Here is a 14,727-nt window from a genome sequence, read left to right as displayed (position 1 = left end):
TTAAACAGAACCAAGGCCTTGCATGGTCCTCAGACTCAAGCCTATGGGGAAATTAATACTTAAGGCAACTATCCATAAGTTTTGGACAGAACCAAGGCCTTGCATGGTCCTCGGACTCAAGCCTATGGGGAAACCAAATGCACGAGAGAAAAACCATAAGTCTTAAACAGAACCAAGGCCTTGCATGGTCCTCGGACTCAAGCCTATGGGGAAATTAACACTTAAGGCAACTATCCATAAGTTTTAAACAGAACCAAGGCCTTGCATGGTCCTCGGACTCAAGCCTATGGGGAAATTAATACTTAAGGCAACTATTCATAAGTTTTAAACAGAACCTAAGTCCTGCATGGTCCCTCGAACCACAGACTTAGGGGAAATTATTACTTATGATAGATTAAGAGATTATTACTTAAAGGAAATCATTTTTAATACATGCGCGCAGTCTAGCACCATCACGACCCTCAAATGCGCAACCCAAAAACCCATTTTCATTTTGACCGTTTGCCTGTATCTACATCGTTGCAAATGTTTAAAAAAGAGCGCTACTGACATACATCCATAGTAAGCAAAACGAACATTTTATATTAATATTCCGAATACATTAGAAAGAGAGGTCCTTACAAAAGAATGAAAAAACAAGACAACTCTCATTTAAAAAAAAAAAAGAGTGCAAAGATCAAAAGCCTAAAAGGCTAAGCCTTAGCGGGAGGATCTTCTTTCTGCTCGGGCTGAGGAGGAGGAACCTCAATGGTAGAGTCTGTGGCAGGATCCTTAGCCATATCAGGCACGAGGACGGCATCAGGCACCGCCAGGTCTTGCTCCGAAGCGACTTGGGCTTCATCAGGATTAGCACGGATCTCCGGAGGATAGAAGATGCTCTCGGGCAGTCTTAGTGCCGAATCCGTAGGAACTTCTGCAGCATCGAGAGCATGAGCCCATGAAATACTACAGTAATCCCTGCACACCTCGGGGATCTCCTCGGATAGCCTGGCTTCCGTCTCTTCAGCCCCGAGCTGGCGAGCAGCATTCTTCTCGGCCTCAGTAGCCTCTCGGATCAGCTGGGCCTCCTCTTTGGCCTGCCTCAGCTCATCCTCAACTTTTTGCAGGGCAGTCTTGAGATCCTGCACTGCCCGCCTCTCAGTGGCGAGGTTAATCTGTGTCAAGAACAGCTCTTTGCGCTGGTCCTCCGCCTGGGTCTCGGCACTCTTTAAACCAGCCTCTGCACTTTTGCGCCGGTTCTCCGATACCTTGAACTCGTCTGTAAGTTTAAGGTGCTCGTGCTTGAGGGACCCTAAGGCTTTCTCCATCTCCGCCCGAGCCTGGGTCTCAGCCTCAACCCGACTACGGCTGTCACGGCAAAACTCATCAGCCACGAACACCTGCTGAGTAATCTACGAACGAAACAAGATTGTTTTGAAAAAGAAATCCAACAGGGGTAAACAAATTAATAAAACAGTAAAAGGATTACTTACCAACGCGAGATCCCTTTTTAGGGATAGGAAGAGCTCGGGCTGAGAGAACCGCCTATAAGCCTCCATGTCCCGAGGAAGGAGTAAGGGTTGCTCTAAGGCATCAGCCACGTACCCTGCCCGGCCTCGGTTATACTCTCGGACCGAAGCATTGGAAAGGATGGCAACCCCATCCAGTTCCAACTTGGGGTTCCATGCACGAGGGGAAGCGCGCACTTCAGCAAGGTTCTCCTCATCCCGGCTCTCCGAGGAGTTACCCCTTCTGCTCCTTGGCGCCCGTGTGGTCTTTTGCTGCTTGGTCGGCTGGGCAATCACCTCGCCTTCCTCAGGAGTGTCAACCGGCCTCTTCTTCTTCAGGTCCGGATTAACCTTAAGGCCAGGGTCCGAGACGCCCTGAGGGACCACAGGGGGAAGGGTTTTGACCTGTGATGGACTTGGTCCCTTCGATGACTGACTCTTCGATGACTGACCTTTCCCTCGGGAGGACATCAGCTCCTTTAGAGTCTTTCCCTTTCCTGCCATGGGCTCTACCTCTTCGTCTGAAGTATCGTCCGAGCAGATAACGACTGAGGGAACACCAACTACGGAATGTTGGTCCTGCTCTACTTCGGGATTAGAAAACTCCACCAAGGGGTTTTGCTGAATTTCCTCCTCGAAATAAAACTTATCTATCTCTTCCTCAAGGGAAAGACGAGATGATTCAGCCTCTTCTTCAACCAAAACAGCAGCGCCAGGCTTGTTTACCGGAGGAAGCTGCTCTGCTAAGTAGGGATTTCTGACACCTGGCAACACAACTGGTGGCAAATTGTGGTCAGCTAGGAATCCGTCCTGGGACACGTCAATTCTAGCCAGCCTCGGACTGCCAGCCCTTATAGCGTGACCGACTGCCTGAAAAGTGCTGCTCAGAGGTTGATAACCCAAAACCAGATGGGCCGCACGCAACTGTCCGTCCTCGGCGACGTAAATCTCCGACCTAAGGAGATAGTTCAACGCTGGCACGTTCGCAAAGTTTATCCGAGGAGCGACGTGAATTTTGTCTGCAAACAAACCAAGAAGAGTGAGGTTAGACCATGAAATTTTCCAATTACAAAGAAAGCAAGAAAAATAACCCCTCAACACTAAATCCTTTCCCAAAAAGGACCGATCCTAAAAGCGCCGCACCTGGGTTTCCTGCCCGAGTTGGACAATGAATACCGTCGAACCACTCCCCAGAAGCAATGAGGAAGTCATTCTTCACGGTCTTATTGGAAACTGGAAGACAAGAGATCAACCTAACGTCCTCGTTCCGGGATTTAAGATAATACCCATCATCCCCGAGGCGGTGACATTCGTACAGATAAGCCACATCGTGCCAAGTAAGGCCTAGATTCATCCGCTCGTCTAAGACATCTACACAGCCTAGTATCTTGAACATATTCGGGGCACACTGATACGGCGTCAACCTATGGTTGAACAGGTATTCCCTTGTGATCCTACGCATGGGAAGTGTCATCCCTCCCTCTATGAAAGCAATCATGGGGATAACGACTTCTCCCTCAACTCTATCTGTCAATACTCCTTCCAGAGGACAGTACCGCAGCCCAACCCGAGGGGGAATGTGGTATTTAGCCCTAAAGGCCTCCATAGCGGCAGGAGTTTTTACTAATTTTTCGAATCTACCCATCTGAACTGAAAGGGGGAAATGAAAGTAGAGACCAAGAAGAAAAGAAAAGTCCGAGGAGGGACTTGAAACGGTGAGAAAAACGAAATGTACTGGTACCTTCACAAAACGCTCAATGGGACGCCTGGAAATCTCTCTTGGACGAAACGCTTCACAAAGACGGCTACGGCGGCGTAACGGACGCAAGTGTTCGTATATCTCTGGGATTCGATGGAGTTCTCTGGAGTCCTTTGAGGTTTGTGAAATGCAGATGAAAGAAGGAACTGAACCCCTCTGACGTCTTATATAGCCGGGAGGAGAGAGAAAAGATCATCCCTGCCTAAAAATACGGGAAGAAACGATGGCCATTCGATCCATGCCAAGCCGTTGGATGAAGGGAACATAACGCCTCCAGAAGTTAATGGCCGCGCCTCGTAAATTGTAGCGCGTCAAAAGTAACGGTCCGCACGCGCGCCCCACAATCTCCTTATTTCCACCCTCTCACAAACATCAAAACCTCGCTTTTCTCCTCGGAGGGAGGTAAAAACCGGAGTTTTGAGGGGCTATTGTGGGGCCCGGCCCAAAAATGATGGGCTATTCCAAACGCAGGCCCAGCCGAGGAGCGTCCTGGCCGAAGAGAAGCCTCATATGAAGCGTTACTCAATCCCAATAGCGCCAAGGAGACCTGTCCGAGGAGTAACTCCTCCTCGGACATCATGAAGCCCAGACGAGGAACTTTCCCCAGCCATTTCAGCTCATCTTCACAACATATAAAAAGAATTAAATCCAAAATATCTCATGGAAGGCTACCACCACATTAATTGTGCCCCAACCACCCTCTTGGCCGCATTAATGAGGAAAAGACACCTGAACAGTACCGCCTTGGCCTCTGCAACTCACAAAGGGACTGATGAGGGCGTCTGATGGGACAGGTGCTCAAGTGGATGCTTAGATGATCAACAGGTGTAAGGTTGAGATGAAAAGAAAAGAACTATATAATGTAGTGGAGTCCCTTAAAGAAGGGGACGGAAAAACTGTATCAGGAACAAAAAGAAATAAAATCATACTTGAGAAAGATCCATTCTGGTGTTTTTATTTTCTTTTTGCAAACAATACTATCCATGCGTTAGACCGAACAAGTTCACTGAGACTAAATTCTTTGACCCATCCTCTACAAATATTTATTGTGGGTTGCGCTTTGGGCCAAGGCCTAATCAACATAAGTTGGGCCAGGAAAATCGTGCAACTACATTTTATATTTTTGAATGATCATTTTTTTTTCACGCTTTAAATTTTAAAGGTCAAATCTTAATGCAATGACAAGTGTCATTCATCCAATGCGATGGGTCACGTGTTCAAACCTAAGAATTAGCTTCTAAAAAATAGTACACTAATATTAACAAATATCCAAATATTTTATTCTTATGGATAAATCGAAATGGATTCCAATATACTGTTGGAATCGTTGACAGTAACACCAAAAGAAGCCAAGGTTACATTAAAGAAAATTATAAGTTCACAACAAATTTCACACTCATTTTCACAACTATTAATTGATATGTTTGTTTGTGAGTGGTGAAAAAAAAAAGTAATTGGTCAATGTGAAAGTGACAAATCACAATTTGCCACATAGTATAGTTGTGAAAATAGGTGTGGAATTAGTTGTAGTCCTAAAATAAATACACTCTAGCACGATAAATCAAGTGTGCCTAGATGAATCTAATCCCACCATTGACCATTGTACTTCTTCCTCTTGACAATGTGGTATTATATGTTTTCACTCTTTCACATGGGAGTAGACCCCACACATGTGGGAGTGGAATCAACGGATACGTGTATTGGAAATGATAGATTTTCTCAATGATAGATTTTCTCATTTTTGATAATACATGGAACCTACCTCATGTGAAAGGATAGATACATATATTAGATACGTGATAGATTTTCTCCCTCTTGACTATGTGTCTACGCCTCATTTTTCCTTACCAAGAAGGCATAGCCAAGGGACTAAGGGACCCTAATACAGTGCATCCAGTCGTCTTCCTGAATTTCTTCGGTATCAAAACCTATAGGTTTACTTCTTCGACTGGCTAGTAACCATCCTTAACATAATCCAAAATTAGATATGTGGCCTGTAGATAGAGTTGTTGACTATCTTAAATGAGACAATGAAGTAGAAGAGTTTCAAAATTTCTTGGACCCATTTGAACTTTGATTGCCTCGTTGATTCAAATGGGAGGGATCTAACAAAGTGAACTTGTCTTTATGGTTGTCTTGTCTTCATCTACAAGCCTTATCTGTACCACAGCTAGCCCCCCCTTTTTTTTTTTTTTTTTTTTTTTTTTAATTTATTTATTTTGATTTATATACGTATCAACCTCCTTTCTCTCTTGAAGATTTAAGTTCTCACAAGAATCATACTTCAGCTCGATCTTCTAGAGGCTGTAACAAAAACAAAATAATTATCATTGAGGTTAAAAAGGTTAAAAAAATACCAAATAATTATGGAAAAAATTAACAAATACCTTAAGGACATTATAGTTTAGAAATTATTTTTATAAACTTTTTATGTGAAAAGAAAATTTCAAAAAAATAACTAACTTTTTTTTACAACTTTTTATATTTCTCATGAAAGCGGCATTAATTTTTATTTATTTTTTAAATGGTCTATTAGCAAATGTTCGAAGGGAAATTATTAACTAAACCCAATAATTCATTCTCAAAAAAAAAAAAAAAAACTAAACCCAATAATTATTTTAGTAGGTTATAACCTACATAGGTTAGTCATTTTAGCTAACAAAGGCAATCTAGCTAGGCAGCTGTATAGTCTTCCTTATGGATTTTGTAGGGACAATTCAAATATATGGATAGCAATATATTCTTCTCTTCTGTAAGCAAATGTTATTATGTCTAGTAAGCAAAGCTCGTCGAAAAATATCTTCATCTAAAATTTACAAAATTACCGGTATTTAGTTAGATTATCCAAAAGTATAAGAAAAATACTAAATATATTATAAATTTTACTGTATTATATATTGGTAATGATATGGTGGATTTTTAAAATATAATAAATAAATATTTGAATTATTATTCTTTTTTAATACATCAATCTGTAAAAGTTATATAATTAATTTTATAATATATCCTGCTAACTAGCATCGTTTAAATTTAAAATAAAATGAATAGGTTGAGAATAGAGCCGCAATTTCACATGTACTCATGAGTCATGCATATATAAGCCTTACGTAAGAATGAGAAAGAAATTTGAATAAAAGGAAGGACCACGTTTGGAGGAGAACACTTTTTCTCATATGCATATGTACATTGTACATGTGGTGTCACACTTCTTTCTAGAGCTCCATTAAAATTAAAATGGACTTTTTCCCCTCCCGATTTCTTATCCTATTTTATTTCTATATTATTATAATGTCATTTGTGAACGAAAATTAATGTTTGATCATTAACAATCTGATCATTTCGGATAATCAAAGCATATCCATGTTCTGATAAGTGTTTCCCAAACAAAAATAAACATTAACGACAACAAAGGCATTTTCAGTTTTTTTTTTTTTTTTTTTTTTTTTTTGGAAAGAGAGTTTCAACCTATGATGTCTACTCCTGATGATATTTCTTTATCATTAAACTAAGATACCAATCAGTTTTTGATGTAGGCGGGAATTGAACCCCATATCTCTTATACAACCATCAGAAACTTTATCAGTTGAACTAACTAGAACCCACATTTTCAGTTTTTTTTAGTAATACAGATTACAGAATAATGTGGGCTGTCAAAAATAAAATACAATTGATTATGATGAAATTAACTCTCGCAGTTATAATTATTAATTAATCCTTAAATTCAATGTCATTAGAAATAAAATAACCATTTCTATTATTTTGTAGTTTATGATCTTTACTACCATGTCAACATCACTCTTCCTCTCATAATTGGTGCTAGTGACTAGTTCGATAATTTGGAGGCAAATTAACATCACCAATAAATAAATAAATAAAAATGACAGTATGCTTGATTATATTGGATAAAAGGTATTTAATAGTTTGAAAGGAAAAAGAAGTGAACAAGAAAGCAAATAGAAAATATATGATTCTAGAATCTCGAGGTGGAAAAGGTCTTTTTCATTTTTTTTTGAGAAACAAGCCTTAGATAGTGTGGTTCAGTGGTTCTATATGGAGCCAGAGACGTAAGATAGTGGTTCAATGACAGGTGGAAAAGGTCCTTGGCTACCATATAACTTTATAAAAAGCTAAATGCTCACATGATTTCAAATTAGACGACCCAAGTAGTCCCTATTTTCTTCTCTTTAACAAGATGGCAATGGTAGAAGAGAAAGGCCCTGCAGATGAAAGAGAGGATTACACGCAAGATGGGACTGTGGATCTCAAGGGTAGACCTGTTTTAAGATCAAAGACTGGGAGATGGAAAGCTTGTTATTTCATTGTAGGTAATGTATATAGCCTTTTTTCTCAAGGGTAGACCTTTTTTTTTACCTTTTTTTTATTTCATTGTAGGTAATGTATATAGCCTTGTTATTTCATTGTAGGTAATTCAGCTAGGCCAAACTTCAAAAGTTGCTGAATAAAGATTTAACTCTTTCATATTTGTTAACCAAAAAACTCTTTCATATTTAAGATACCTAGCTAGCCCTAGCCAATAAACTAAGAAACAGGCTTACATAGTCACAAATTTTCAAAGAGAAACTATAACTCATATATGGATCGTAAACAAACACAACTGTTTTCATTTGAATTCTATTTCTATTAATATTTCTCATTCACTTAGAATAACATATCTTTCAAAAATTTCCTAGGATGCTTCACAATTTCACTATTTATTTTATTTTTTTTTTTTGTATATGTTTTTTTATAGGGTATGAAGTGTTTGAGAGGATGGCATACTATGGGATTGCATCAAATCTAGTGATATATCTAACAGATAAGCTCCATGAAGGCACTGTAAACTCTGCAAACAATGTGACCAATTGGGCTGGTACTGTATGGTTGACACCCATTTTAGGTGCCTACATTGCAGATACTTATCTCGGCCGATATTGGACTTTTGTAATTGCATCAGGAATTTATCTCTTGGTAAAATCTCGAATCCCAAGTTATTAATATATTTCTTTTTTTTTTTTTTTAATTTTGTTAAATAATTAAAGAGAGAAGAAAATAAAATAGGTGAAATTGATCATTTAAAAGACTCAATGTTAACATTTATTGCATGCATGATGCACCATGCACAATCGAACACGTATGTGATTATTGTCCAAAGAAATAAGAACCTCATGCAAGATCTAATAGTTTCTGATGGTGGGGAATCACTGTCTGATTAGAATCCAACATGGTTTTTAATGTGATTGGCACATATTTTTTAGATGAAAGCAAACTTTGGCCTTCACTGGGGCCTCAAGTATAATACTTGTGACCGTACGGAGTGTTGCATCATTATTAATCAATGATAGATAGACAAAAGATAGATAAACGAGATATCTTTTTTTTTTTATCCTAAAACCTTAAACCATCAGGTTTTGGGACCGATTTTCAAGTCCACACAAACAACCCCACCCCCAAAAAAAAAAAAAAAACTCCCAAAACATAGATCGGCTCAATACAATTTAAAGATTAAGTGACAATTTTAAAATTTTTACTTTTTAATATTACTTACTTTTTTTTATTAATATAACTAATTCACTGAATGATAATTGGGATGGATTTATTTAATTCATAGGCCTTCTTATAAGTGGAGGGAAATATAAGTACAGTTCATACATGTTTTTCTAAATTAAAAATAAATAAATAAATAAAAAATCACTTATTTCACTTATATTTGAGAGCCTTTCTCCATAGGTTCCTGGATTATGGCCTAAAGTGGCCTATAGGCCTAGGATTAGCTCTCCCCCAAAAGAAATAAATAACAAGTAGCCAAAACAAAATATGACGCCAAAAGAATATATTGAGCGAAAATTCTTGTTTGTTGTCAATTTGTTAAGTTATATTTTTAAATAAGCTCCATTAATTTTTTTTAAAAATAAAATAAAATCAAATGGTAATACTATTAGACTACATTATGTAGAGTCCTCTCAATCCTAAACTCTCTCCCTTTAATAAAGTAGGACCTAGTTAAGAAAAAAGCTACAAAAAACTATTACTTTGATTATTTATTTAATAAGATCTACCCCCATCTCCTTCTATTCTATTGTGTTTCATAAGTTTGTAATAAATAATAGTATTGATTTAAACCCCAAATTTTATGGCTTATTCAATTTTAAGCTAAGTATGGAAATTAAGCCCAATTGTTAATATACTTGACCAATAATTGACATAAGTAAAAATAGATAAACACAATAGCAATCCCAATTACAAAAGATATCAAGCACTCACAACAACAATGAAGTGCTTACAAAGAGAAACACCCAAGAACCAAATGGAAAAAAACTCTCTAGGGTCTCTAGCACCAAATGATCCACAAATCAAGAATAGTTGCAATGCATATCTCTAGCACAAAATGATCCACAAAACCCTTCAAGTTAAGTAATGATTATGTACTTAAGCTTCTCGCTCCTGCTAGCAACTGATTCTTTGAATCATTTCTTCTTGATAATCTCTTGATCCACAATTGAGCCTCCAAGTGCAATGACCAAGACTACTTGGTGATTTTGGGATATTGCTCTAATGATACCTCAAGACCAATCAGCACCAAGAACCTTGAAGGTTGCTTTGTGTATGATGGTTTTGATCTTCTTTCATGAAATTGGTTAAATGGAGAGGGAGAAGATAGAGATGTGGAATGGGTTTTAGGACTTTCTCTAACTCTTTAATATGGAAATTGGGTCTTAAAAATTCATGGAAAATGGGGCTTATAAAGAGAGGTTGAGGGCTCATTTTGTAGTGAGGGTCATAACTAAATTCTCTCAAAGTTATAGAATTTTAACTCAAGCGAAATGTCCTAAAAGTGAGAGGCGAAATTGTTGCCTCAACTGTTTTTCAAAAAGTGAATTCGCTAGACCCTCCAAGCTCATTCATGCAAAGTGTCACCTCTTCAACGTATTACAAATTTAAATCCACAACAATACATTAATTGCATTGTAAAATTGAATTTCAAAATTACACCCAAACTTATCATATAATTTGCCATCAACCTAAAGATCCTAACAATTAAAAGTATTCAGGCATTTTATGATAGTTTCATCAATACATTAGTTTAATTTATTCAAAGTGAATAAAAGAATTCTTTACCTATGTTCACTCATGGTGACACAGTATTACGTTAACTGTTGTACACAGGGAATGTGCCTCCTAACCCTAACAGTCTCATTGCCAACCTTAAAACCACCATCTTGTGGTCATGAGGTCAAAGTAGTGGACTGCAACAAACCAGCCTCTTCTTTGCAAGTGAGTATATTTTATTTTGCCTTATACATAATTGCTATTGGGACTGGTGGAACCAAGCCCAACATTTCAACCATGGGAGCAGACCAATTTGATGACTTTGAGCCCAAGGAAAGGTTCCACAAGCTCTCCTTCTTTAATTGGTGGATGTTTAGCATTTTCTTTGGCACCCTCTTCTCTAACACTTTCTTGATCTACATACAAGCAAATGTGGGTTGGAGCCTTGGCTATGGCCTTCCAACAATTGGCCTATTGATTTCAGTTTTGGTGTTCTTGGTGGGTACTCCATTTTATAGACACAAACTGCCTTCAGGGAGTCCTATGATTAAGATAACTAAAGTACTTGTGGCTGCTGTAAGGAAGTGGAAGGTAACTGTCCCAAATGACCCAAAAGAGCTTCATGAGTTGAGATTGGAAGAATATGCCAAAAATGGGAAATACAGAATTGAGTACACCCCTTCATTAAGGTTAACCCTCTATCCTATTTTTTACTTCAGAATTTTCGGTCACAATATTCATACACATGTTCACTTTTACAATACATATTTACTTCTGAGCTTTTTTTATTTTTTTTAATGAATGAAAATTTCCTAAAGCAAAACAAAATTACACAGCATAAGCCTGGGCACACAACAGACCAATTGAACAAACAAGCATACTACATCTGCCAACCAGACCAACCTACTCACTCAAGTAGCAAACATACAGGAATCTTCTAGAGACCAACCTACCCTATAGTTTCAAAAGTAACAAAGTAAATCCCAAAATTTCAAAAAGCAACATATTAAACTTTCAGCCGATGTTAAACGTCAAATTCAATGCTCTCAGGTTTAATTTGTGCTTTTCCGAATATTATGGTTTAATTTGATACTTTTGAAACTATAAAGTTTAATTTGTTACTTTTTGAAACTTCAAGATTTAATTTTGTTATACCCCTAAATTATAAGGTTTAAAATGTCTTTTGGCAAAAGCAATTTTATTATCTTTTGCCAAACTATTCAGTTTCTTTGAGAAGATTATGGAAAACAGCCAAACCTACAAAGTACTAAAAAGATCATTTTAGCATACCTCCACCATCTTACAAACTGTTAATCCATGGCATAAATTTGAGGACCACGATGCAAAAGTTTGGCCAAGACTTGGAAAAATGTTGTTTGTGTTGGAAATATTTTCTGATAATGCACATATTCTTTGTACATTTCATAATATGAAATGGAAAATTCTCTTCCCAGAATTTGATCAACCAAAGAACTCCCATATTTAAAAAAAAAAAAAACAATCATACAAAGGGAACTAAAATACTTGCATTATTTGACCCTTTTGGTTCCCCATCTCCCCCACCTTGCTCAAAATTGCCTGCAGATTCCTTGACAAAGCAGCGATAAAGACCAAGGCAGCCTCACCATGGATGTTATGTCCAGTGACCCAAGTAGAAGAAACAAAGCAAATGATGAAAATGCTTCCAATTTTGATTGCTACAATCATACCAAGCGTCATAGTAGCTCAATCAAATACACTTTTTATCAAACAAGGCACCACCCTAAATAGGAGCATGGGTCCTCATTTTGAAATCCCTCCAGGATGTCTCCAAGCATTTGTGACCATCTTCATGCTGATAAGCCTTGTAATCTATGACCGCCTCTTCGTTCCAACAGTCCGGCGCTACACAAAGAACCCTAGAGGGATTTCATTACTACAAAGACTAGGAATTGGCCTTACGTTGCATGTTATTATCATGGTCACAGCTTGCCTTGCTGAAAGAAAGAGACTCAAGGTTGCAAGAGAAAACCAAATATTTGGCAAAAGTGATACAGTTCCTCTTACTATTTTCATTCTCCTCCCCCAGTTTGGATTGGTGGGCATCGCTGAAGCCTTTGTGGAAGTTGCAAAGCTAGAATTGTTCTATGACCAGGCTCCAGAAAGCATGAAAAGCCTGGGGACCTCATATTTCACTAGTACCTTGGGAATTGGTCAATTTCTTAGTAGTTTTCTTTTAAAAACAGTGGCAAATATGACCAAGAGGCATGGCCACAAGGGCTGGATTTTGGATAATCTAAATGCATCTCATTTAGATTACTATTATGCTTTCTTGGCCATCCTCAGCTTTCTCAACTTCTTCTTCTTTCTGCTTATAGCAAAGCACTTCATTTACAATGTTGACGTGACGGAATCCAGGAGGGGCATAGCCATGGAAACTTCAAGCAAAGCATCATCTCAAGATAATGAAGTATCATCTCGAGATAATGAAGTCTTGAAGACGGGACTAAGCTTATAAAAAGTTATGTATATTGCTTGTTTTTCATAATCAAATACAATTATTGTAAGCGTACCTCAGAAATTTTCAATTTCCATTCTAATGACTCAGAAAACTCAGGTATAAAAGAAATTTTATCCAATCTTAGAAGACTCATTCCAATGAATTTCACAAGCATGTTTCACAATACTAAGGAGTGGCATTGACATGGTTGTATTTTCCCACTGAGGGGAAATTTAATTACTACAGCCAAAGTGAGAAGACTGTCAAGGGTTCTTTTTACGTTTCTTGTACCTTAGACACGAGTCTTGATGTTATTGGACAACGCTTAGTTTAGGCTTTTTCTAAAAAGGAAGTTGGGTCTGGCGCTTCATGGAATGGGCTCCAAAGTACCATTCTACCATTGCCAGTTTGTACGTAAACGTTGAGTCCAAAGTCCAAGGGAAGACGCTACAAAGTGAGCTTATTCTCTATTTCTGCCACAAAATGAACTTTTCTCTAGTTTCTGCCACAAGATTGACTTTTCTACTGTACAGTAAAGCCTTCTGCTGTGCAGTAAGGATCTGTTTGGTTAGGAGGATAGAAAAGTGAAAGGATAGAAAATAGAGGATGGAAAAGTGGGAGGATGGAAAAGTTTTTAGTTTTCCTAATTTGTATTTGGTTGAGAGTATAGAAAAGTGGAGGAATAGAAAACTTTTTTTTTTTAGTTGAAAATAAGGTTTGTATAAATTTACCATCATGTCCCTATTAAATAAAACAAAAAGTAATACATTATACTTTAAAAAAAAAAAATTGTATATAGATGAAAGTGGACATTTCAAAAAATAGCACAAAAAATAATAAAAATTAAAATAAAATAAAATAAAAAGGAAAAGAAGAAGAACCCACCACGTCCTGAAAAAACCAAAGAAAAAAAAAACAAAAAACAAAAACAAAAACAAAAAGCTAGCACTACCAAAGAAAGGAAAAGTAAAAAAAAAAAAAAAAAAAAAAAAAAACATTAAAAGAGATGGAGACAGTTTCGTCCAAATATTTTTCCCACTTTTCACTCCAATTTTCTCTCAAATTTGGAGAGATTGTATTTTGAAGGGGGAGGAGAGAAAACTTGTAGGCCCCACCACTTTTCTCTCCCCCTCCCCCTCTCAACCAAACACCCTTCCCACTCATTTTCTCTCTTATTTTCCATTTTTTTTTCCATCCTCCCTAAAATCCACCCAACCAAACATACCCTAAAGCTTTCTGCTGTGCGGTAAAACCTTCTGCTGTGCAGTAAAGCTTTCTACACTTTTCTACAACATGAATGACCACTCTTCATTTCTTACTACAGAAATATTTTTCTACTTCCTTCACATAAACAAATCTAAAACCTGAAACGTACTAGAGAATCAACAAATCTATACCAACTTGTATAGGCAGTAGCCATAGTACCAAGATTTTTCAAGTGTTTCGGTCAGTTTGATGATTCAATCGGTAAAAGAAAAATAACTAAAAAAAATTTCAAGAAAAAGGTCCTAAAACATGTTATTTAAGCAAAAACCTTAGGTTAAAGTACTTAGGCTAATATTTTGTTATCGGCCTTAGACTCAACTCCATATGTGTTTGTTTGGAGGTAAAATAGGATGAATGGAAAACTTTGGAGAGAAAATGGAAAGAAAACTTTTTGGAGTGTGTTTGGATGAGTGGAGAGGAAGAAAAATAAATGGTGGAACTCAGGTATTTTCTCCCTATGTCTACCAAAAAGTTTTTTTCTTAAAATGGAGAGAAAACTATAGGGAAAAATTGAACATCATTTTTGGACAAAAATGCCCATGTGCAGTTGCACTTGTGCTTGTCCACATTGATCTTCTTCATTTTTTTCTTTTTTCTTTTTCTTTTTCGTTTTCTTTCCTCTGGATGTTGCCTCTTCTTTTTTTTTCTTTTTCTTTTTTTCCTTTTTTCTTTTGATTTACTGGGCAGGC

At 37.4% G+C, this 14,727-nt stretch overlaps 1 protein-coding gene and 1 pseudogene across 1 annotated transcript; both read left to right on the top strand.

The window, feature by feature from the left end:
- The first annotated feature begins 7,202 nt into the window (after positions 1–7,202).
- The window catches only part of LOC126698553 (protein NRT1/ PTR FAMILY 5.2-like), a 61,377-nt pseudogene continuing 53,852 nt past the window's right edge, over positions 7,203–14,727 (top strand).
- On the top strand, positions 7,362–12,935 carry LOC126698554 (protein NRT1/ PTR FAMILY 5.2-like). Its single transcript, XM_050395863.1, has 4 exons — positions 7,362–7,571; positions 7,997–8,214; positions 10,411–10,982; positions 11,878–12,935. Exons 1-4 carry the CDS (start codon positions 7,439–7,441, stop codon positions 12,788–12,790), a joined length of 1,836 nt encoding a protein of 611 aa, XP_050251820.1. The 5' UTR covers positions 7,362–7,438; the 3' UTR covers positions 12,791–12,935.

Source organism: Quercus robur, chromosome 9, assembly GCF_932294415.1.
Source record: "Quercus robur chromosome 9, dhQueRobu3.1, whole genome shotgun sequence".
NCBI classification, from domain to species: Eukaryota; Viridiplantae; Streptophyta; class Magnoliopsida; order Fagales; family Fagaceae; genus Quercus; species Quercus robur.
Note: the sequence above shows the minus strand (reverse complement) of the source record. Positions and strands in the feature narration are given on the sequence as shown.

What these genes read in the sequence shown, in the direction of transcription:
- LOC126698554 (XM_050395863.1), top strand. Translation starts at nt 7,439, where the DNA reads ATGGCAATGGTAGAAGAGAAAGGCCCTGCAGATGAAAGAGAGGATTAC. An exon ending in AGCTTGTTATTTCATTGTAG is followed by an intron (nt 7,572 to 7,996) that starts GTAATGTATATA and finishes GTTTTTTTATAG; the next exon opens with GGTATGAAGTGTTTGAGAGG. An exon ending in CATCAGGAATTTATCTCTTG is followed by an intron (nt 8,215 to 10,410) that starts GTAAAATCTCGA and finishes TGTTGTACACAG; the next exon opens with GGAATGTGCCTCCTAACCCT.